Source organism: Chiloscyllium plagiosum, chromosome 27, assembly GCF_004010195.1.
Source record: "Chiloscyllium plagiosum isolate BGI_BamShark_2017 chromosome 27, ASM401019v2, whole genome shotgun sequence".
Lineage (NCBI taxonomy): Eukaryota > Metazoa > Chordata > Chondrichthyes > Orectolobiformes > Hemiscylliidae > Chiloscyllium > Chiloscyllium plagiosum.
The window spans coordinates 24,299,991-24,324,365 of NC_057736.1; the positions used below are offsets into that span (position 1 = coordinate 24,299,991).

At 41.1% G+C, this 24,375-nt stretch overlaps 1 protein-coding gene across 4 annotated transcripts in view; it reads left to right on the forward strand.

Moving 5' to 3' along the window:
- The window catches only part of stpg1 (sperm-tail PG-rich repeat containing 1), a 127,651-nt gene that overhangs the window by 91,079 nt on the left and 12,197 nt on the right, over positions 1-24,375 (forward strand). For all 4 annotated transcript variants that reach the window (XM_043717681.1, XM_043717678.1, XM_043717679.1 and 1 more), the window contains 4 exons: positions 13,117-13,218; positions 13,529-13,708; positions 17,346-17,457; positions 19,004-19,181. In XM_043717681.1, coding sequence (XP_043573616.1) covers positions 13,117-13,218; positions 13,529-13,708; positions 17,346-17,457; positions 19,004-19,181 — 572 coding nt within the window. The remainder of the gene's footprint in view (positions 1-13,116; positions 13,219-13,528; positions 13,709-17,345; positions 17,458-19,003; positions 19,182-24,375) is intronic.

Here is a 24,375-nt window from a genome sequence, read left to right on the forward strand (position 1 = left end):
AAGGCTGAAGGTAACCTTAGCGAGGAAGTAGTGCAAACTCGTGGAAGAGCAGAGACTTAGTATGGCAAGGTTAGCAGCTGAAGTGGCTGATGATTATGAACTGGTCCATAAAACTCGGTTTGGCTTCCAGAATCTATTTCAGTCCATGAGGTATAGAAATTGGGGCAAAGAGAAATCCTCACGTGAAAAGGGAAAGGTAGAGCTCAGGGAAGATCGTAGCGATAACTTAGCACAGGTGAAAAAGAAACCCTTGACGGGGACAAAGAAGTTAAAATTCTGCAGTGTTTTCATTGTAATAAAGTGAGCCACATGAAAACAGTGTTGGTGGGCGTGGAGAAAGCCAGATGTAGGAAAACCGGGCAACCCTGGAAGTTTTGTTGGACTAATAACAAAATGCACAAGGGAAGTTAGACAACTGCCTCAGAGTGTACACGATGATCAGAGGTTGATTAAGAAGGAAGTGTCAGATCTGCTTAAAAAATATACATGCAAGAGTAAAGTTTATTCACATAGGCCAGAAGGAGTAGGTAAAGAGGTTACAATATTAAAGGACACAGGATCCTCTCAGTCTGTAATGCTGAAGGATGAAGAGTTATGCAGTACTGAGGGTTTATTCCAGAGAAAGTACTGGTAACAGGAATTCATGGTGAGACAAAAAGTGCTTAATTATGTAAAGTGAGGCTGGAGAGTCCAGAGAAGAGTGGAGAATTTGTGGTAGGAGTACTGGACAAATTGTCAGCTCCAGGAATATCATTTGTCCTTGAAAATGATATAGCTGATTCACCGGGACGCATGCTGCCTACTCTAGTTGAAAAACCACTGGAGACACGGGAAACTGAAGAAATGAAGAATGTTTATCCAGGAATTTTCCCAGATTGTGTGATCACAAAATCACAGAGGCACAAGGTGAAGCAGGAGAGATCAAAAGGCACAGGTCAGGAAGCTGAAGTAGCTTTATGTGAGACTTTTTTGATCAGATAAGTAGGACAGAGCAGGAACAAATAGGTAAACATGTAAGTATCTTTAGCTCTGCCAAGCTGATCGAGTTACAGCAGAAAGGTGAGAATTTAAAACAGTTAAATAAAAGGCATTTACAGAGAAGAAGAGTGAATGCATTCTTGTGTGTTATTACTTGACAAATGATGTCTTCATGAAGAAATGGAGACCATCACACAGTCAAGCAGGTGAGAAATGGCCAGAGATTCATCAAATTGTTTTGCCAGGAGGATATGGAAAGGAGGTACTGCAGGTGGTGCATGAACTACCACTTGGAGGTCATTTAGGGGTGAGGAAAACACAAGCTAAAATACGAAGACATTTTTACTGGCCTGGACTACACAAAGATGTAGTTGAATTTTGTCAGACGTGTCATACATGTCAGCTAATCGGAAAGCCACAGGCAGTAATGAAACCTGCTCCTTTAATACCTATTTCAGCATTTGAGGAACATTCCACAAGAGTCTTGATTTGATTGCGTAGGTCCCCTACCTCAAACAAAAAGTGGGAATATGTATTTATTAACAATAGTGGATGTGTCAACTAGATTTCCAGAGGCAATTCCATTACGCAACATCACAGCCAAAAGGGTTGTAGGAAAATTATTTAATTTTTTTACTCGATGTGGATTACCAATAGAGATCCAGTCAGATCAAGGATCAAACTTCACATCCAAACTATTCAAAGAGGTGATGGATAACTTGGGAATAAAGCAATTCAAATCTACTGCGTACCATCCAGAATCACAGGGAGTGTAAGCGAGATGGCATCAAACACTAAAGACCTTGTTGAGGGCTTATAGTCAGGATTACCCAGATGATTGGGATAAGGGAATTCTGTTTGTACTTTTTGCGATCAGAAATGCACCGAATGACTCGACCAAATTCAGTCCATTTGAATTAATCTTTGGGCACGATGTAAGGGGACCATTAAAATTGATGACGGAGAAATTACTAAGTCAGAATTTAGAGACCACCCATTTGGACAATGTGTAAAATTTTAGAGAATGATTAAATAGAGCTGGTGAGTTGGCTAGACAGCATTTAAAAGTATCACAGCATTCAATGAAACAGGAAGCGGATAAGAAATCACAAATTCGCAGTTTTGGAATTGCGGATAAGGTATTGGTGTTACTTCCAGTAACAGGTGAGCCTTTAAAAGCAAGGTTTAGTGGACCGTATCAACTCGAGAGGAAATTGAGTGAGGTGAACTACTTGATAAGGACTCCAGACAGGAAGAAATCCCACAGAGTGTGTCATGTGAATATGCTCAAAAGGTATTTTGATAGGGAAGGAAAGCAAGAGGAGAAGGTGTTAATAATTACAGCACAGAAGGAAGAACCAAGCTCAGAGGATTCTGAATTGGACATTCCTCAAATCAAATTGGACAATGAGGAAGTTGTCAACAATTGGGATAAATTATTGATTTACCTTCCAGAGGAAAATTGAAATGACTTGAAAGAATTATTACAATCATGTGGGGAGATATCGGGAAATAAGCTGGGAAGTACTAACCTTATTGTGCATGACGTAGAGATAGGAGATGCTATTCCGATTAAGAATAACCCTCTAACGTTGACACAAGTTCAGATAAGTTAGAGCACATGCTCCAAGATGGCATAATTGAAGTGAGTTACAGTGATTGGAGCAGACCCATAGTCATGGTGCCAAAGCCAAATGGTACCCAACAATTAAGTGTGGACTATCGCAAAGGCAACGCCGTTACAAAGACTGATGCATATCCAATTCCACAGTTGGACGACTGTGTCAAAAAAGTGAGATAAGCAACTCGTATTTCTAAGTTGGTCTTGCTCAGAAGCTACTGGCAAGTACCTCTGTCAGAGAGAGCAAAGGCAATTTCGGTTTTCCTAACGCCAAATGGACTATATCAGTTCAAAGTCATGCCATTCGGTATGAAAAATGCTCCAGCCACATTTCAGAGACTGACTAATAAGGTCATTGCTGGATTACCCAACTGTGTGGTGTATATTGATGACCTGGTGATTTTTAATCAATTATTGAAGGAACATTTACAGCATTTATTGGACTTGGTCGATTGACTTCGGAAGGCTGGTTTGGTGGTGAAACTGAGCTAAAAGTGATTTTGCTAAAGCCTAAATCACCTTCCTCGACCATGTTATTGGGCATAGACAAATGGCCCCACGGGATGCGAAAATGAAAGTAATTGGGGAATTTCCCACACCGTCAATGATAAAAGCAGTACTATGGTTCCTGGGATTGAGTGGATTTTATCAAAAGTTTGTGCCAAACTTTAGCAGTGTGGCTGCACCCCTCACTGAATTGTTAAAAAAGGGCAAGAAGTTTCAGTGGACAGCAGACTGTCAAAAAGCATTTGACAGCCTAAACTCTGTTAACCACTGCCCTAGTATTAACCATACCGATTACACCAAGCCTTTCAAGGTGGCTATCAATTCCAGTGATGTGGGTGTCGGAGCGGTGCTCCTGCAGGAGGATGACGAAGGAATAGAAAGACCCATTGGATATTTTTCCAGGAAGTTAAACGTTCATCAACAGAAATAATCAACGGTGGAGAAAGAGACTTTAAGCTTGGTGCTGGCCTTACAACATTTCAGTGTTTATATTCCCAGCAATGTATCTGAGACAATCGTATACACTGATCACAGCCCATTGACATTTGTGGGAAAATTTGAGTGCAAAATTGCCAGGCTGTTTAGATGGGGCTTGTTGTTGCAGCTATTCAATTTGACAATTGTGCAGGTGGCAGGTTGCAAAAACGTGATTGCTGACGTGGTATCGAGACTTGAATGAGATACAGAGGCGTTCGGTGGCTGGTGTGCCACAGCTTGAATTTGCATGTGGTTGTGCATATTTGCATGTTTATAGTTAGTATAATGTATAGACTACTAAACAGCTTGTTTTTAAAGGGTCTTAAAAACAAAACCATCTTTTGATATCAATGGTTTTGCTTTTAAGGAGGAAGGTGTCACAAAGCTGCTCACATTTTTCTAAAAGCTGTTCCTTTTCTCTTTTTTTTCAGAGAGGTCGTAAACAGCTCCCTGTTCTGATTAGACTGGTTTAGTACAGAGATTAAAGAGTATTGACAGTCCTTTTTGTTTATATGTAAATAGATGAAACTTCAGGCCAGAGTGGTCATGTTTTAGAAGTGACCTGAATAATGAAAGGGAAGTGGTCAGCTCTCTAGATGAGCAGATCAGACCAGAACTAGTGAGAATTTAACAGTGAGCTATGTGTGGACAGCCTGCAAAAACTCTCACCTTCGGCCCTTCTAACTTCAACCCATTTTTACTGTTTTCTTTTAAGGGGGTTTGCTTATTGGGACTGTTGTGTATATTTGGAACAGCATAATTAAGTCCAGTTTGGATAGAATGAGTTCTGTAGGGGTTCTTTATTCTGTTCTTTGTGTTTCATTGTGTAATTTTGTGAATAAATTTTTGTCTGTTTTAAAACCTGGTAGCCAACCCAGCTAACTTACTCTGGGTAATTTTTACTATACTCTGACCGAAACAAATTACAAAGTTATGGTCTGGGCTGCGTGTTTAAGAATGCTTTGAGTGGTCTGGCCTAGTCCATAACACTGCGATAAACCACTGGATGGCAAAACCAACCACAGGTGGAACGAAGGAAGGGAACATATTTTTTTGATATAGTTTGTGATCCTGTGAGCTATCCAGACTGGGAGCAGGCAGTGTTTGCAAGTGAAAGAGAAAACTCTGCTCCTAAATATGCTAAGCTTTTGCTGAAAATGTTATGTATTCCTCTATTCAGTTTGCCAGTTTTCCATTTGCTGTCCTTCCTTCCTTTTAGCTCACACGTCCTGTCTGCTGTCTCTCCCTCCCACTGAGATTTCCTACTAGCCTCACTCTACCCTCCTCTGTTTGGTTCTACCAGTTTCCACTGCTCTGTTAGGTACCATGGGTGTGATGTCCTCAACTTTGTAGTCCAAACAGGCAGAAAACTAGCCACCAGGATACATGAACATCAACTCCCCAGAAAACGACATGATTCTCTCTCACTAGTATCCTTAAATACAGATGAAGAAGGACACCACTTCGACTGGGACAACACATCCATTCTAGGACAAGCCAAACAGAGACATGCACGCAAATACCTAGAAGCATAGCATTCCAACCGGATGTCTATCAACAAACACATTGACTTGGACCTGATTTTCCACCCCCTGAGAAAAAGAACAGGAAATGACATCTCCATAGAAACCACAGGAAATGACATAATCAACCCAAAGAAACCCAAACATATAACTGGAAAGCAGAAATCATCAGTGCTTCATCCAGAGGCTCACTGAAGATGTTACCTTGTATGGTGTTGAAATGTCTGAAAATGAGCCTTCCAGCTCAGCGAGCAAACCTACATCCACGGCACTATGTTTGCAAATTAGCACCAAACTGGCAGCCTTTATTATATATGGTGGAATTTAAATAGTGTTTATGTATCAGTCGTCCATGGTGTTACTGAGGGTGGCGGTATGTGGATAAGAAAAGCAGGGAACCAAGTTTGGAATGTAGGGCACACCAAAGATGACCCTGTGACCTGAAGAGAGAAATTATTTAAAAATGGTGTAACTGATGTTATATTGACCGCTAAAGTTGCTGTCAGATTTTGTTAAATAAGCCATTTCAGAGTCAGTAAAGATCACTGAGAATCCAGAGTCACATGTAGGCCAGGCAAGGCAATGATTATAGATTTTCTTTCCTAAACGACATGAGTGTAAGAGATGGGTTTTTATGACAATTTGTGAGAATTTTGTGGTCACCATAATAGACGTTGCCTTTCAGTATCAATTTTGTTAAATAGATTTAAATTCCACCACTTGTTGGGATGGGATTTGAACCCATTTCTTCAGAAATTACTAATGTAGTGACATCCACCCTCATCCCTGAAATATTGCTATGGGATCTTTTAAGTCTACCTGATTGGGAAGATAGAAGATGGTAACTCCAACATTGCACTCCTTCCCCCCATTCTGCACTGTTAATGCCAGACTTGATTTTTTGTACTCATATCCTGCATTGGGACTTGAACCTGGAGCCTTGTGATATGCAAGTGAGTGTGTTACTGATAGAGGTACATTATTCTGTACAATTGTGGCAACCATGGCTACAGTGGATATCCCTGGTTCCATTGAATCCAATATTTCAGTTTGTCTAATCCTGCAAATAATATTACCAAAACTTAATCACTCAAAATGATTATTTTCAGGGCAGCACACATTTGTTTATATAATTCAATCTTTGTATACCATAAGACCAGAAGACGTGGGAGCAGAAATTAAGTGATTCAGCCCATCGAATCTGCTCCATCTTTCAACCATGGCTGATAAGTTTCTCAAACTGATTCTCCCACTTTCTCCCCATAAACCTTGATCCTCAACAACCTATTTATCTCAGTCTTAAAATTAAAATTACTCAGTTACCAGGCTTCTGTGGCAATGAATTTCATAGATTCACCACTCTCTGGCTGAAGAAATTTCTCCTTATATCCATTCTAAAAGGTCTTCCCTTTACTCTAAGGCTGTGCCATCGAGTCCTATTATCTCCTACCAAAGGAAACATCTTCCCAAAATCTACTCTGTCCAGGCCATTCACTGTTCAGTTGTCCAAGATTAAACTTAAAAGCTTCCCATATGTAATGAGACATGCAGCAGACAATGGACATCTGGCCACTATTTGTATAACTTGTTTTTCCCCTGGAACATATTGATAGCTTGTCACCAAATGCATTAACTTGGGCAGTGCCAATAAATATTAAGCAGTTCTGACCAGTAGACTCTCGCATTCATATCACCAAGCATGTACAAGTTGATAGCTTACTTGGCCACATTATTAACACAATTTCTATGACTGTCGGGTCTTATAGTGGGTATTAAACTGAAACTTCAGGGTCAGAAGCAGAGGCACTACCAGCTGTGTCACAAGACCACCTTCCCTTGTCCACAACTGCTGGAATATGAATATGGAATGCTTTTCTATTCATTGAAGCCGTGAAATTATGATCAAGGGCAAAGTTGACCAAATCAAAGCCATGAGATTATGGTTAAGGGCAAAGTTGACCAAATCAATCTACTTTCAAATTGTTATTGGTAAACGTTCTCTGACTTCTTGTGTTAATGTATACTTTCAGAGGTCATTACATTCTCTACTAAACAATGCTGCTATCATGTATTGAATATATTCGTACACAGAGAACTGGCTAAATTAGCAAATGTCTTCATGGTGACATGAAGGGATAGTGGAATGAAAATGCAATTCAGTGGTGAGGTAATATTTGCAAAGCTGTTCTATGCTGTAATTTGTCTAGAAGCTGTAGGAGACAGCACCTCTATGACAGCCACACTTATGAAACATAAATGACTAAGCTTTCTTCAGAAATACCCAAGTAGGTGTGCCTAGACATTACATACAGCTCCTTGATCATGTATGGGTGGATACCAAATGCCTGAGGTTGTGATTGTACATGCCTTTGTTCCATCCACATGAATTCCCAATCCTCCTCCAAATCAATGATGTCCACAGGAGTATTCAAAAAAATATCCAGACTGGGCAGTTTGGTTACTGCTAGTAATTAACTCACATTCTGACTTTCCAACATTCTTCAACCACCTATAAGTTACAACCGCGGTGGCACAGTGGTTAGCACTGCTGCCTCACAGCGCCAGAGACCTGGGTTCAATTCCCGACTCAGGTGACTGACTGTGTGGAGTTTGCACGTTCTCCCCGTGTCTGCATGGGTTTCCTCCGGGTGCTCCGGTTTCCTCCCACAGTCCAAAGATGTGCAGGTGAGGTGAATTGGCCATGCTAAATTGCCATAGTGTTAGGTAAAAGGGGTAAATGTAGGGGAATGGGAGGGTTGCACTTCAGCGGGTCGGTGTGGACTTGTTGGGCCGAAGGGCCTGTTTCCACACTGCAAGTAATCTAATCTAATCTAATCTAATGTAATAGAATATTTGCCACTTGTCTGCTTTGCTTCTCCAACAACATGCTTGGCATAGGGCAGGAAATAGAATAAGCCTGGGGAGGCTATAAACCAATTAACTTTGTGATCAGCTGCACAAAGTTAACATAATTGTTACTCAAAGTGTAATAGAAAAATGTAGAAACCAAAAAATAAAGCAAATACCAAAAAGGAAGGTTTTGTGTAATCAACATTATTGAATTATTTGCATAACTAACCAAAAGGAGAGATTAAGGTAGTGTAGTTGATGATATGTATTTGGATTTTTAAAAGGCCTTTCATAACTTGCTACATTAGTGGACTAAGGACTAAGATACGAACAAATGGAGTTGGGTGACAACTAATGGAATGGATAGCAAGTTCACTGCAAAAGAGAAAACACAGAATAAGATAGTTCCTCAGACAGGGAAAATGTTAGAAAATGGAGAAATGCAATGTTGATGCTGGGACCATGATTGTTCAATATTAATTGAAATGTTTTGGACCTGAGAATTGAAATTCCAAATTTTGCATATGACTGTACTTAATCTAGAGGGGAATTTCAATGAATTCTTTGAAGAGATTAAGAAACTTGCAGAATGGATGTGTCCTTGATAAATTAACTTCAAAATAAACATGTGCACGCTAGGAACGGTAAGGTGACCATGTACTCCCTTGTAGCTAAAGTGACTAACTGTGGGAGGGAAACTGAGGGATCTGAGAGCACTGATGTAGCAATCACTAAAGGTAGTGGTGGAGGATGTATAAAAAGGGTAGAGTTAGAGGACTAAAGGATATCAGGAGGAATATAAGACTGTGAGAGGTTAGATACCTAGGATGGAATATATTAAAAATACTTAAGAGTTGCAACTATTGACAGATTCAAACTCCATACTTGGTGTCATTATGCCAGTCTGGGACATCTTTTGAGAAGTGACCCATTCAAGGCCAGCTCTGGGCCCACCACCCAATTAAGAACAGTAAGTTTCTTCCAATGAGAAGGCCTGCAGCCTTGGAAGGACACAAGTCACTGCTGGAAGTGGGCAATGCTGCTGCAGGAGGGAGCAGGAGCCTCCAGTACAACTCATCCAGGCACATGCCAGATGGCATGAGATGTTGTAAGATCCTCATGGTATTTCCAGTCAGCCCATAAATGGGCAGCTAAATTTGTTAATTGGCTACCTGCTACTGTTTGATGGTTAGCTTCTGCCAGTGATGACCCACCTCTGGGAAAATCGCTCAGAATTGAGAATGCGATGGCCTACTGCCCTAGCATTAATATTTCATACCTGCCTCTTCCTGGCTTCATATCCACCCCCTTAGGATTGGGAAGTATCCACTAATAGCGATGGAAAGGCCATGAAGAAATTGTAATGCAAAGATAAAAAAAAGTTGTGACAGGAAACATAGATTAGTGAAGATGATAATGCTAGCCAGCACAATTCATTTTGGGCCAGGATTTAGGTAGCTTCCTTTTGAACTAATTTGAATTTGTAGAGGTTCAGAGTCAATAAGGGGAACATTCAAAGAATGGAGTCGAGACATTCCTGGGCAATTTTTCACATTGTCGGACAGATACCAATATTGTCACTGCACTGGATTAGCTTTGTTAATGGAGTAATTAGTTATTCAGTAGAGATCTTCAGCACTATGACCCAGATGTTTTCAGAACCTTTGCTGTATTCCATGCTCTCAACTATTTTTTGACATGTGTGCATTAAAATAAATCAGTTAATGTAAAATACTTGCTTTTAATCAGTCCTCTATTTGTTACTTTTCATTTCTGTTGCAGATTACTTTTAGTTTTCAGCTGCTGCTTTTGTCATTGTGATTTACAACTTTGAAAAATTGCTGCACTGTCTTATTGTTTAATCAACCTGGTGGGACATGTTGCAAACCAGCTTTGGGGCAAGTGGGATTTGAACACAGATTTTCTAGCCCAGACGCAGGTCCACTACCACTGTACCATAAGTCCCTTGCATCATCTCATAGATGCTATCTAAGAAATTATTTTTATTTTTTGATAAAGTCCTGTCGGAAGTTAACTAATCAAATGAAGGCATATTTCATTTCACCTGATTGTTCATCAGCTGTAAATATCAACATTTTTAGTAAAGAGCAATTCTCTTTATTCATTTCTATGTTTGAGAGCATTGCACACCTTTTTATATTCTGCCATGGGATGTGGGTGTCCCTGGGAAGGCCAAGTTTTGTTTCTGATCTCTGATTACCCTTGAACTGAGTGGTCCGCTAGGCTTTTTCATAAGGCAATTAAAAGTCAATCATATTGCTATGGGTCTGCAATCATACGTAGGCCAGTCTAGGTAAGGACGGCAGATTTCCCTCCCTAAAGTGAACAAAGTGATCTTTTTGTACAACAATCGATGGTACTTTCATGGCACCTTTACTGAGATTAGCTTTACATGCCAGATTTATTGACTGAATGTAAATTTCACCAACTGCAATGTTAGGACTGAACTTGTGTCTTGTCCAGGCTTTATATTTGAAAGCACAAACTGAGAAAAAAATGAAGTTCTGACATCTTACAGAGAATGAACTCTTTTTTAACAGCTCAGAGATTAAAGGTGGAACTGTATGGTGTTCCCTTATTGGTTATATGATGAAATGTAACTTGTAGAGAAACAGGATGTTTTGCTTTTGTGACATCAGGTGCCTTTCATTTGAAAAGGAAACTGTATACCAACAGACTTTTTAAAGTGGCAGTTTGTCACAGAATGTGAGAAGGCAGTTGCATGAAGACCTTCAGAAAACCTGCAAGCAAACACAAGTCTCTCTCTCTCTCACACACACCACACACTCCTCACTCTGACTCTCACTCTCCCTGTGACCCCCCATAAGTAGAGGAAAACCTCCACCCAGTTATACTCTCTTCCAAATTCAGGCAGAAGATACAAAAGCTTAAACACACGTACCAATAAGTTCACAAACAGCTTCTTCCCCACTGTTATTAGATTTCTGAATGGACCTCTCAAATTTCAAACCCAATGTTGATCTTGTTTTTGTGAACCTTCTTTGCAGCTGTAACTTTGTATTCCTCCCTCTGTTCAAGCAAAATGTTTCACTGTACTTAGGTACATGTGACAATTATAATAAATCAGTCAAGTCAAATCAAAAAGAAAAACTTGTCTGTCAAATGAGGCCTAGGTCCAACTAACCAACCATGAAATAAAGAATTTTCTACAGTTGACAACAATGTGATAGCGTCAGCTAAAAACATAAGAGCTGTGAGCAAATCACATAATTTCACCATTTTGATTTGGACTCTTAATTCACAGAGTATCATGGGTGAAAAAGTCACAAATTCTGTCAATTCAGAGTACAAGCCACCAGAGTGAAGTTATGTGATTTTTCTGATCTTGTCTGCCCTATTTGTGAATGAATGTGGTGTGTTTGGATACAGTAAGTACTGACTAAGTTTTTATAGCAGCAATTAATAATCCATTTTGCTACATATTAAGGAATGAGTTTGTTTATAATTTTTGTTTTCTTGTTTATTAATGGAAGCTATTAAGTGAGTTCCTTTTCCCTTCGAGAGCAGTAAAAGTCAGGCAACTTAACCATCTTGGTAATTCAGTTGATCATTTATGCATTTGTGGTGGATCAAGGAATAATGGGACTTGCTTACCAGTGTACTCTTCCCTTTAAGGTCATGAGCTGTGGGTTATGAATCTGCTGACATAACCACCACACCATCATCTCTGACAATATTTTTCCATTTGCTTCCACTTCACCTGAAATCATCAATTTAATAAGCGGTTCATGGATGCTCAGTTTCAGTTCTGCCAGAATTGTGTGGTGCCAAATACCATGGTAACTTTAGTCCAAATTTGGACTAATGTGATAAATTTTAGAGAAGAAGTGAGAATGACTTGGCATTGAGGCAGCATTTCATGTGGTATGAAGGACTAATACAGCCAAGAAATGTGAATGCTGGAGATCTGGAACATAATCAAAAATTGCTAGGGAAACCAAGCAGGTTAGGCAGCAACCAAGAACAGAAAGCAGAGTTAATATTTCAATGACCCTTCTTCAGGACTGGTATTATAGGAGAAGGAGCCTTGGGAAAATTTAAGTCAATGTGACACAAGGGGAAAACTCTCCATTAGTTGGAATCATACCTAGCACAAAGATGGTTGTGGTTGACAGAGGCCTATCATCTCAACCCTAAGACATCACTGCAGGAGTTCCTTAGGTTAATGTCCTAGGCCCAAACATCTCCAGCTGCTTTATCAACAACATGTCTTCCATCATAAACACCGAAATGAGGATGTTTGTTGATTTTTGCACAGTGTTCAGCATCATTCACAATACATTGGTCCACACCTGCATACAACAAGAGTTGGACACTATTTAGGTCTGGGTTAATAAGTCTCAGGTAACCTTCATGCCAGATAATTTCCAGGTGTTGACAGTCTCCGACAATAGAGCGTCTTTGACATTCGGTGGTATTGGCATTGGTGAAACGCCACTAGCAATATCCTAGGAATCACCACTGACCGTAAACTGATTGAGTCAGCCATATAAATATTTTAGTTACAGGGCATGCCTGAAACTAGTAATTCCATGGTGAGCAACTCACCTGTTGACTCCTCAAAGTCTGTCCTCTATCTACAGGCATATACCAGAAGTTTGATTTATCCAGGAGCTGGATAAGCACAGCTCAATTGACACAAGAAGTTCAACACCATCCAGAATAAAATAGTACTTGATGTGCAGACTATCACCAACCTTAAACACTCACGTGCCCCACCACCAGCACACCGTGGTTGAATCATATATCATTTATAAGATTCACTGCCGCATCTCACCAAGGCTTCAGCAACGGCAGCTTTCAAACCTGTAATCTCCATCAAATAGTTGGACAAGGGCAGTATGTCATGTGAGAATAATCTCTTCTCCAATTTCTATCCATGTCACCAGTCAACCTGGCATAAGAGGATTGTCAGTGAGTCAAATTTCTAGAATTTCCTCTCTCCAAGACTGCTGCTGTTCACAAAGGCAGCTCACCAGTTAGGGATGGGGAATAAGTGCCCATATCTCATGAATGAATTAAAGAAATCCCTGTCATGGTGGTGATTATCAATGAATGCAGTAATAACATGTCCTTTTGTTTGGATCAGTAAGTATTTACACAGACTTTCTTTTACAGAGTGAAAACCCAGGACCAGGTTCCTATGATTACATTCATAAATCAATCGAAACTTTCAGCACCTCAGTCTCCAAAAGAGGAATGGGTGGACTTGCAGCCAAAGTGAGTTATTGCATTTTCTCCTCATAATGTAATTCTAAAATCAACGGAAATGTTCACTCCTTGTTTGGTGATTGCTACTTGTTCTATAAATGGCTAAATCTTCATGCAAACAGCCTCTGTAAAGCAGAAAAATAACATAAACTGTATTAATATATCATCCAAGGTTTGTGTATTGGAAATGATAAGTAATTCCAGATTAATCTAAATGTAATTTTTAGAGCCTGAAATGAGCTGACACATTTTGATATTATTCTTTTTTTTCCATGATTGTTCCAATAATTAGATCTCTTCATCTTTTCCCTCTGTTTAGGCATCCCGTCAAGGACGGAAAAGCATTTCTCAGACACCAGGAGCAAATGCTTACAATATTCCATCTCGATTTTTATCGAAGGTCGATTATCATCAGGGGAACAGCAGTATGTTCCAGCGTCCCATTGCTATGAAAGTGGATGATCTTAAAAACGTTACACCAGGTCCCAATGAGTATAATGTGAGTAAGGCAACTCAACATCTTTGAAAGGTTACTGCAGTTGGAGCAATCATCAGCAAGCTACCACTTGAGTGAAGCATCTTCTACTTTGTTACAATGCACCCCAAATGGAGGTGTCAAATAATCCAGTCTTCATCATTTCTTTGAGGTTTGCTTCAGTGTTCCTTTTGAATATTTATCACATGAGTGTGTAAAACATTGTGTTGACAACAACAACAAGTAATATTTTTGTTCAAGTAAAGATGTTGTTTAGCTTTACAGCCATATAGATAGAAATGCTTTAAGAGATACAAGTGTGTTTACAATATCTAACTTGGGAGTATCACTTTTACAATTATTATACTGCTGCCTCACAGCGCGAAGGACCAGGGTTTGATTCCAGGCTCAGGCAACTGTCTGTGTGGAGTTTGCACATTCTCCCCATGTCTGCATGGGTTTCCTCCCAGTGTTCCAGTTTCCTCCCACAATCTAAAGATGTGCAGATTAGGCGGATTGGCCATGCTAAATTGCCCATAGTATTTAGAGATGTATAGGTTAGGTGCATTAGTCAAGGGTAAATGTCGGGTAATAAGGTAGGGGAATGGATTTAGATGGGTTCCTCTTCAGAGGGTCAGTCTGGATTTGTTGGACCAAATGGCCTGTTTCCACACTGTAAGGATTCTATGATTTCTTCTATGAAGTAAGGCCAAAGGACCAGGTCAGTACATTATGGTACACTGTTGGAATGATCATGAATGATCATTGAATCATATTAACAAGACAGGGCATTGATGAGCATGTAGCATCACATGGAGAGGTACAACTGATGTTCAACACTTATTTCAATGTTTGTAGAAATGTAATTATTGAATAGGCAAAGTTTAATAGAAGGAAAGAGAGGCCAGAGAAAGAGAGATCCATACTTTATATGCTGACAGAGCATTGCTCTTATGAAGAGTGAAAGACAGAATTGATTCAAGAACAACTTCATATTTAGGATGGTAAACAAGACTTCAAAAACAGAACTGGCTGATCTTTCAAGAGAAACTGTTGTGCCACGGTAAAAATTGAATGGGGTAACTCAGTTCACAGGCTGCAAAGAAGAAAGCAAACAAAAACCATATTCCACCAAAATGGAAAAGAAGCAATTAACCATACTTTGAAATGTTTTCAGTGTAAAGGTAACAAGCTGTACAAATGAGAAGAATATCTACATTGCCAAATTCTGGAAAATTATTAAATTACCCTGTCATTTTAAACTGTAGAAACTTGGAAAACAATGGGATTTTGAAAACCAGCAAGGTCAGAAAGAAAAATTGGGAGAAACCAAAGATTCTGAAAATAAATCCTGGAGTGTCAAATTTGGAGACAAATCGATATCCCACAGAGTTCAAACTAAATATAGGAGTTGGCATTTTGGTATTATTGGATAAATTTAAATGGCTTAAACAAATGAAATAATAATCATTGTCATGAGATTACAAGGTCTTTGATGACCACCATTGAAAGTTGAAGACCAGCTAACAATGAGAGTCACATAAATGGAAAGAGAAATCATGGAATTGGAATCCAGAATATGCTCTGTGAAGTAGTAAGAAGTGCTTAAAGCTGAGATTAATTTGTAACGTTAATGAGATTGCTGATGCAAAGTAAGCACATTCATTTCATGATGACTCCCTAAACCTTTCCTCCAACTTTGGAAATTAAAGATAGAATACCACACCACCCTGTGAGATAATACTCACTCAACTTGCTATACAAGTCGAGGAGAGGAGAGTATCTCATTCACTCTTGGAAAAGGTTAAAGAAGAAATAAAAATATATGCTAAGAGTATTTCACTGACTCAATGAGATGCTATTCAGATTAGGTTATGATTCCAAAACCAAATGGTTTGAAAAGAATCTGTCTGGATTAACTCAGTTAAACCAAGTACCAAAATTGAGATTTACCCAAAAACTAACTGAGAGCACCTTATTCACCAAACTGGATGTAAACGATGGATTGTGGCTATTACTTCTGGATGAAGATTCTAAAATATAACCATACTTATCACACCTTTTGAGTGTTATTGTTTTAATTGTTGACATTTGGAATCATGTCTGCTGCAGTCGTGCTTTAGGGAACAATGTCTAACACAAAGCCGCAACACATTTACGAACCCCTCCACACATCCACACCGCCCCCCCGCCCCCCTACCCAACAGCAGTGTGTCCAATCTGCAAAGTGCAGCAATTCACCAAGCTCCTTAGCCAACACTTTCCATACGGCCACCATCTTGAGAAGGATAAGGGCAACTGATGCATGGGAGCACCACCACCTGGATGTTTCTCTCCACTCATCATTCTGACTTGGAAATATATCAGCATTTCTTCACTGTCGCTGCGTCAAAATCCTAGGACTCCCTCCCTCATGGCATTGTGGATCTACCTGTAGCGGTTCAAGATGGCAAAGGCGACTAGCAATGAATGTTGACTGAGCCAGGAAAATTAGAAGGCATTATGTCAGAGTCACATCATTAAATTTTGAAGGCTGGAAGACAGCTGATGCTCTCACTCAATGCAAAAATAATGGCCTGACTTTCCCCAAAAGTCAGACAGTTATTTCTGCAGCGATGAGTATGGGGATTTTCTAGAATCTCCAACTTGGCTGACTCAATGAGAAATTGAACGTTTATCCATTTAAATGAGAATTCAGAGGGCTCCACTGCAGTTAGGAAATATTCAGCAAAAGGTGGCCTACTGATCTAATCCCTGAAGGACTATTCAACTGAGACTTACCCCACACAGACACGCAGACACACACACACACTCTCAGCTACACCTTTGGTAGAAGCAACCGCCCCCCACCCCTGGAGTTTGACCTAACAGCTCGGCCTCACCCTAGGATCAGAAACTCCCTACTGTCAGAATTCACCTCCTCCTACAACCTGACCGCCACCCCTCCCATCTTTCCCTGCCACCAGGTCTGAGGTGCCCTTTCCACCACCACTGCACCTGACCACCAAACCCCAACACTCTCGCACCCGACCCACAGGATCTGGCACCTCCTCTACTACTGAACCCGATGATCCTCCCATCCTGATCCAGTCCCATGTCTGATTGTCACACCTTAGAAAATCTGGCCCATCGTGTGTCTCCATCGGTAAACAGAAATTTCCACAGAATCGAGCAGCATTCTTTTGACAGACTGAACAGAGTCAGGCTCTGCACAGAAAAAAACAGATTGCAAAGTCAATTGGAATGTTCCAAGAATGTGGCAAATATTGGATTAAAGTAAAGGCAAGGGGTCAGTCATTCTATATACGCAACTTTGTAACATGCAACCTGAACAGCTCTAGGTGACCATGTTTACTTAATAAAAACTTGACTGAACTACTGTCCCAGCGAAGGTGTTATTTTTACAGAAAAAATTAGCACAATGCCATAAAACAAAGATAGTGAAGAATGATTCACTGCAATTATTTTGCCGTAATAGATAAATGTAAAGTGTATGTCGATGTTGTTTCCATTAGTGCCTTTAACAACTTTTAATGTGTTAACTGTTGAAAATTCCATTCGGCCTTACCTATGCTCATAATAATAGATGGAGGAGTTGATAGATGTGTCATTTGATACGTGCAGAAGGATTTCAATCTACTATTTGCAAATCTTTGCACAGGTTTCTAATGTTTATCTTGGGAAAACTAACAATGTCTCTGCTGAATCAGCATTTTTATCACGAACCAGACGAGACCTGATTCCACCAGGCAAACTGAAAGGACCCTCCCCATGTAAGTATATACATTTTATGAATACAAGGAAATAGTCTATGCTTAATTGTTCCACATATAAACATGAGAAGACTGCATTGTTCTGAAAAGAGGTGGGCCATTGACAAAGGATACTTAATGTTTGATCACTTAAGCTGCGGGTGTTTGGTCACAGAATCATAGAATCCCTACAATGTGGAAGCAGACCATTTAGCCCATCGAGTGCATACTAAAGAGCATCCCACCCAGTTCCCCCACCCTTACTCTATCCCTGTAAGCCTGCATTTCCTATGACTATCCATCTAACCTGCATAACTTTTGGACTGTGGGGGGAAACCAGAGCACCTGGAGGAAACCCATTCAGACATGGGGAGAATGTGCAAATTCCACACAGTCACCTAAGGGTGGAATCAAATCCAGGCCTCTGACCTTGTGAGGCGACAGTTGTGTCACCCTCGTCATAGATCCTAATCATAGATCACGTATAAACTTTTTTTTATTGTTTTGGCTTCTTTCCACTGAGGAAATAAAATTCACTATAAATTTCCAAACAAAAAACATCTGCATAAAACATATTTTAAAGGTGATCAGCATAATGAAATGAGTTCAACAACTTTGTTTTCATACCAAGGTCCTCAGTAAAAATCCAAACCCCATTTACTAGACACCACGTCGTTTCTGCTAATGTTGCTTTGTTCAGTTTCAAACCGGTTTTTGTTTTGTGAGTAGAAGCCAATGTTGCCTGTAATTTTGTGCAAAGTGATACTAAATTAGCTGTTGTATATCTGACTCATCATTTATTTCAAAAACTGAGGAGGGGGATCTCCTAGTAACCTATAAAATTATAACAGAACTGGATTGGGTAAACTCAGGAAGGATGTTCCTTATTACTCGGGAGTACAGAACCAAGAGTCACTGTCTAAGGATATAGGGTAGACCATTACTGACTGAGATGAGGAGAAATTTCCTCACTCAGAAAGTGATAAGCCGCTAGAATTGTCTTTCACAGAAAACAGTTGAAGCATTGAATATTTTCAGGAAGGAGTTATATATAATTCTTAGGTTTGAAGGGCTCAAAGTGTATAGGGAGACAGTAGGAACAGGAAACTGAGTTGGATGATTGGACTGAATGGTGGAGCATACTCAAAAGACAGAACAAAATATTTGTGTTCATGTTTTTTATGGTTTTATGTATGCTGCTGGGCTGTTTACCTACTGATTGTAGTGCTTCATCTCTCTTATTAGAAGGTCAATAAAATACCTCAGCAACTGTTTTTGTTTTTGTTTTGAGATGAAGAAGAGGAGAAGTGCCGTGTCTATATTTAATACTTTTGTGTCAATGATGCAATGCAGTTGTTGAGCAGAGAAATCTACTTCTGGTCTCTTAATGTAAGAAAGCATTGTAATAGGCAAAAGAGTTTTCCTAGTTTTGGAATACATCTCTGTGCATGCAACAAGGCTCTTTTGCTGCAGTTGTCCAGGGTTAATAAATAGTGAAGATTATCTGTTTGTAAATGTGTGAACTGTATCATTACTGCTAACGTGTCTGCTTGAAATTCCTTTCCAGGTCAATACAAAGTCAACCATTCTCTGACAAAGGAGTCACCAAAATCCATAGTCTCTTCTTTTAGATCCAAGACAATTCGCCTGAAATATCCAAAAGACTCAAACCCAGGACCAGCAACTTATCAACCTTATAAATCGATGGGACAGGAGCAGGTGCAATATGCACATTTGCATCCGTGGTATGTGTAACAGGGTCCATTTGAATGGTAGCTACATTGCCAAATCCAGTAAATCATATTTTCTCAAAGATCTGGTTGTGGAGAAAAGTTGACTGCAGATTCCGAGCTTTCAGAAGATGCAACATTTGGATTGTCTGAGTGTCAAATGAGGACATTGAGGGGAAGGAAGGGAAGTGGCATAGTAAGTTCCCCTGTGTGGATCATTTTTTGGTTTCTGGTACTGCCATGAACATGTAATTTTAATGTTTTGTAAAGAAAGCTAATCTGCCTTTAAAATGGTCGTGGATGGCATCTTACAGGAATGTGGTTCCTGGAAGCCAAAAACCGAAATTGCTGGACCATCTCAGCATCTGGCTGCATCTGTTCTGCAGCATCTTCTGAAGAAGGGTCACTGGACCCAAAACATTAACAGATGCTGCGAGACTTGCTGAGTTTTTCCAGCAAATTTAGTTTTTGTTTCTGATTTCCAGCATTTGCAGTTCTTTGCTTTGTTTTTTGTTGTGGTTTATAGAGAGATTTTTGAAGAATCAGCAAGCCCCATCTCAATGTCAGGAGCATCTCGCTGCATCTTTTATGCTTTGGCAGAGTGCACCGTGAGTCTCTCAATCGACAGTGACGAGATGCCAATTATGGGGTATCATTGCTCAGTCACTTGTTGACAGCCCAGCTCTCCTCATCAGTAATCAGCTCTCTATCTCACCAAACTCACCAACATGATAGATGTTGAGAAAACTCAACATGAAAATCAGAGCGGGTACCTGGTGATTTCAGCTTACCGGCTGCTCTGAAGCAGCTCCATAGTTTGATACAGGGCAGCAAAATCTCAGGCCACTGCTCCAAGGGCACCCAATCACATGCACACCCTATCCACAGATGTTAGTATTCCAGTTGTACCCTCGGGGCACATCCCCAGCTGATGAGTTGGACCAGGCTGCATCTCTGGAGTCTTTGTTCGCTGTCATTGCCTTCACTCACTCTGAGCCTCTCTGGATTCTCATAACATCCCTGACTTACATTGCACTTAGCTCCTCAGCCTGAGTCACCTGGCTCATGTTACTTCTATCCTGCCTTGCTCTTTAGCATAGATACAAAGTTAGGAAGCTTGACAAGGTTGTCAGTGAGGTTGGTAGAGCCTTGGTGGGCAGCAGGTACGGTAGCACAGATAGAGTGAGTATGAGGTAACGGACAGAAGAAGGGGGCACCTAAACTGACAGTTTGGAGAAGTAGGTTGGTCCAATGCCTACAATGCTGGGCATATTTCCAGATGGCTGAGACGTCTTTAACCTGATGGTAATCTTGCACCAGGATGGCATGGTCTGGTGTCTGGTCTCCACTATTGGTCCTGAGGGAAGAGAAAAGCCTGCATGTGTGTCACTCCAGCCAGCAGGACCCCCAGTCCCTGACCATTAAAGGGACTGAAAATGTGTTGCTGGAAAGGCGCAGCAGGTAAGGCAGCATCCAAGGAGTAGGAGAATCGACATTTCGGGCATGAGCCCTTCAGGAATGAGGAAAGTGTGCCAAGCAGGCTAAGATAAAAGGTAGGGAGGAGGGACTTGGGAGAGGGGCATTGGAAATGCGATAGGTGGAAGGAGGTGAAGGTGAGGGTGATAGGCCGGAGTGGGGGTGGGGGCGGAGAGGTCAGGAAGAAGATTGCAGGTTAGGAAGGTGGTGCTGAGTTCGAGGGTTGGGACTGAGACAAGGTGGGGGGAGGGGAAATGAGGAAACTGGAGAAGTCTGAGTTCATCCCTTGTGGTTGGAGGGTTCCTAGGTGGAAGATGAGGCGCTCTTCCTCCAGCCGTCATGTTGCTATGGTCTGGCGATGGAGGAATCCAAGGACCTGCATGTCCTTGGTGGAGTGGGAGGGGGAGTTGAAGTGTTGAGCCACGGGGGGTTGGATTGGTTGGTCCGGGTGTCCCAGAGGTGTTCTCTGAAACGTTCTGCAAGTAGGCGGCCTGTCTCCCCAATATAGAGGAGGCCACATTGGGTGCAGTGGATGCAGTAAATGATGTGTATGGAGGTGCAGGTGAATTTGTGGCGGATATGGAAATATCCCTTGGGGCCTTGGAGGAAAGTAAGGGGGGAGGTGTGGGCGCAAGTTTTGCATTTCTTGCAGTTCTGGCGATAGACGAGTCCAAGGACCTGCATGTCCTTGGTAGAGTGGGAGGGGGAGTTGAAGTGTTGAGTCCCGCGGTGGTTGGGTTGGTTGGTCCGGGTGTCCCAGAGGTGTTCTCTGAAACGTTCCGCAGGTAGGCGGCCTGTCTGCCACCCCCCCACCAACCCAACCTCCATTCCCAGCCACCCCCTCCACAACCCAACCTCCACTCCCAGCACCTTCCCCTGCAACAGCAATTCTCATCTGAATAAACCGTGAACAGCTTTTGAGAGTTGTGTTTTCTGTCTTGCTGGCAGAACCAATAATGTAAAGGGCCTAAAGTTTAGGGAGGGGTGCACTGATATTCTAGGCAACATTAATATTACTAATATCTTAGTATCTTAATATCTTCAAAGGAGGCAAAGGAGAAGATTGCTAAGGCCTTGACAAAGATTTTTGTATTCTCTTTAGCTGCAGACGAGGACCCAGAAGACTGGAAAATAGCCAAAGTTGTTTCATTATTCAAGAAGGGCAACAGGGATAATCCAGGAAATTGTAGGTCGGTGAGCTTTCCATCAGTGATGGGAAATTATTGCAGAAGATTTTTTAGGGACAGGGTTTACTTGCATTGGAGTTATTAGGGATGGTCAGCATGCCTTTATGCAGGGGAAGTCTTGTCTCACAAACTCTCTTGATTTTTTTTGAGAAAAGACAAAAAAGATTGGTAAGTGTAAAGCAACAGATGTTGACTGCATGGACTTTATTAAAGCAGTTGACAAAAAGTTGACTCATCCGGAAGATGAAATTGCATGGAATCTGTGGTGAGTTGAATACAAACTTGACTTGGCCAAAGAAGACAGAGGGTAGTTGTAGAGAGGTATTTTTCTGTGAGGTCTGTGAAAGTGGTGTTCCAAGAGGGTCAGTGCTCGGACCACTGTTGTTTGTAATTTATTAAAATGATTTTGATGAACATTTTGGTGGTCTGATCAATAAGTTTGTAGACCACATGAAAATTGGTGGAGCTGTGGATAGTGAGGAAGGTTATCAAAGGATGCAGCACGATACAGATTTACTGGAAAATTGAGTGGAGAAATAACAGATGAAGTGTAATCTGGACTAGTGTGGGGTAATGAATTTTGGCGCGTGAAATGTAAAGGAAAGTATATAGTAAAGTATATAATTACTGGCAATTCTTAGGAACATTGATTTACAGAGGGATCTTGGGTGCAAATCCAAAGTTCCTTGAAAGTGGCAACAAAAGTTGATAAGCTGGTAAAGAAGGCATTCAGCATGTTGGCCTTCATCGGTCAGGTCATTGATTAGATTCCCCACAGTGTGGAAACAGGCCCTTCGGCCCAACAAGTCCACACCGACTCTCTGAAGAGCAATCACCCATACCCCTTTTCCCTCTGACTAACACACCTAACACTACGGGCAATTCAGCATGGCCAATTCACTTAACCTGCATATCTTTGAACTGTGGGAGGAAACTGGAGCACCCGGAGGAAACCCACACAGACACTGGGAGAATGTGCAAACTCCACAGAGACAGTCACCTGTGGTTGGAATCGAACCTGGGACCCTGGTGCTGTGAGGCAGCAGTGCTAACCACTGAGCCACCATGCCGCCCTAAAGTGAGTATAAAAGTTGCATATTTCAATTGGATAAGACTTTGGTCAGTCCACATTTTGCGTACTGTGCGTAGCTCTGGCCACTACACTTTATGTGGAGCTTTGGAGAAGGTGCAGAAGAAGTTTACCAGGATGTTACCTGGATTTGAGAGTATTGGCTATAAGGAGAGGTCACAAACTTAGATTGGTTTTCACTAAAGCATCAGAGGCAGAGAAGCAACATGAAGTCTATAAAATTATGAAGAGTATGGCTAGGGTGGATAGTTAGAGCCTCTTTCCCAGCTGGAAACATCAAATACTCAGAGGCATTGGTTTAATGTGAGAGGAGGAAACTTTAAAGCAGATGTGCGAGGTAAGTTTTTTACATAGAGGTGAATAAGTGCCTGGAGTGTGCTGCCAGGGGAGGTGGTAGAAGCAGATATTAAGAGTAAAGTTTAAGAGCCATTAAAACTGCAGAGCATAGAGGGAAATGGACCACGTGCAGACAAATGGGATCAGTTTAGAATAACATCATGGTTAGCACAGATATGGTGGGCTGAAGGGCCTGTTCCTGTGCTGTACTGTTCTATTTGGACCAATGAGGAAGCAGACCTATAGTGGATGGTGTCCAAAGAGGTGTACTTGGTACCTGAGAAAAGCAAATCAGAAGACTTTCTTAACAAGAAGAAAATAGGAGTTGTGGAAGTGAAAAGGTGTTTTGGAGGCTGTAAAGGCCTTGATTGCTTGCTGCAGTAAATGGAGCTAGTTATTCCCCAGCCAGCCAATCAGAAAGGGATAAACTACATTCTTTCATTTAAATTTTGAATCTCCTGCCGCTTACCATCGCAACATGGTACGTGCTGGTGTTCATTTGTCCAGTGTTGTATTGTCAGATCTTCCCATCATTACAGTATTATGAACTTATCACAACTCTGCTTGAAGGCAGGTCTGGCTGACAGTGCCACAAACTCCGTCACGGGTAAGGCAAGGAGCTAAACCCCGAATCCATTGCAGCCAGGATGTGATTGAACCTATGCTGTTGGCACCAATCTGAACCACACCAACCTTCCAGCCAACTGAGCCAACTCCAAGACCTGATGTGGCCACATGTATTTTTACCTCAGTGTTGTATTCAGGAGTTTGGAAATTGGCACTAGAGGCTCCAGTTTTCTTTCAATCACATAGATCACCAGAAATCTCTCCTGATCTTATTGTCTGCTATTTGCGTGTGCTGTGAGAATTTACAGTTTGACACTCAAACTGTTTAGTTTCATTCAAAAGACACCTGCTTTATTAATGACATCCTGACTTTGACCCCGTTTCTGATTCTGAGGCTGTTCACTGTGCCAAAAGGCCTTTACCTTTCAATATGCCCTCCCATATTTGGGAAATATATTCAATAGTTTGTCATTACTTTAATTGAAAGTAAGCAAGATGCAATGGAGCCTGCTGAACGGCTCCCTGCAGAATTTCTCATCCTCGCCTGACTCAG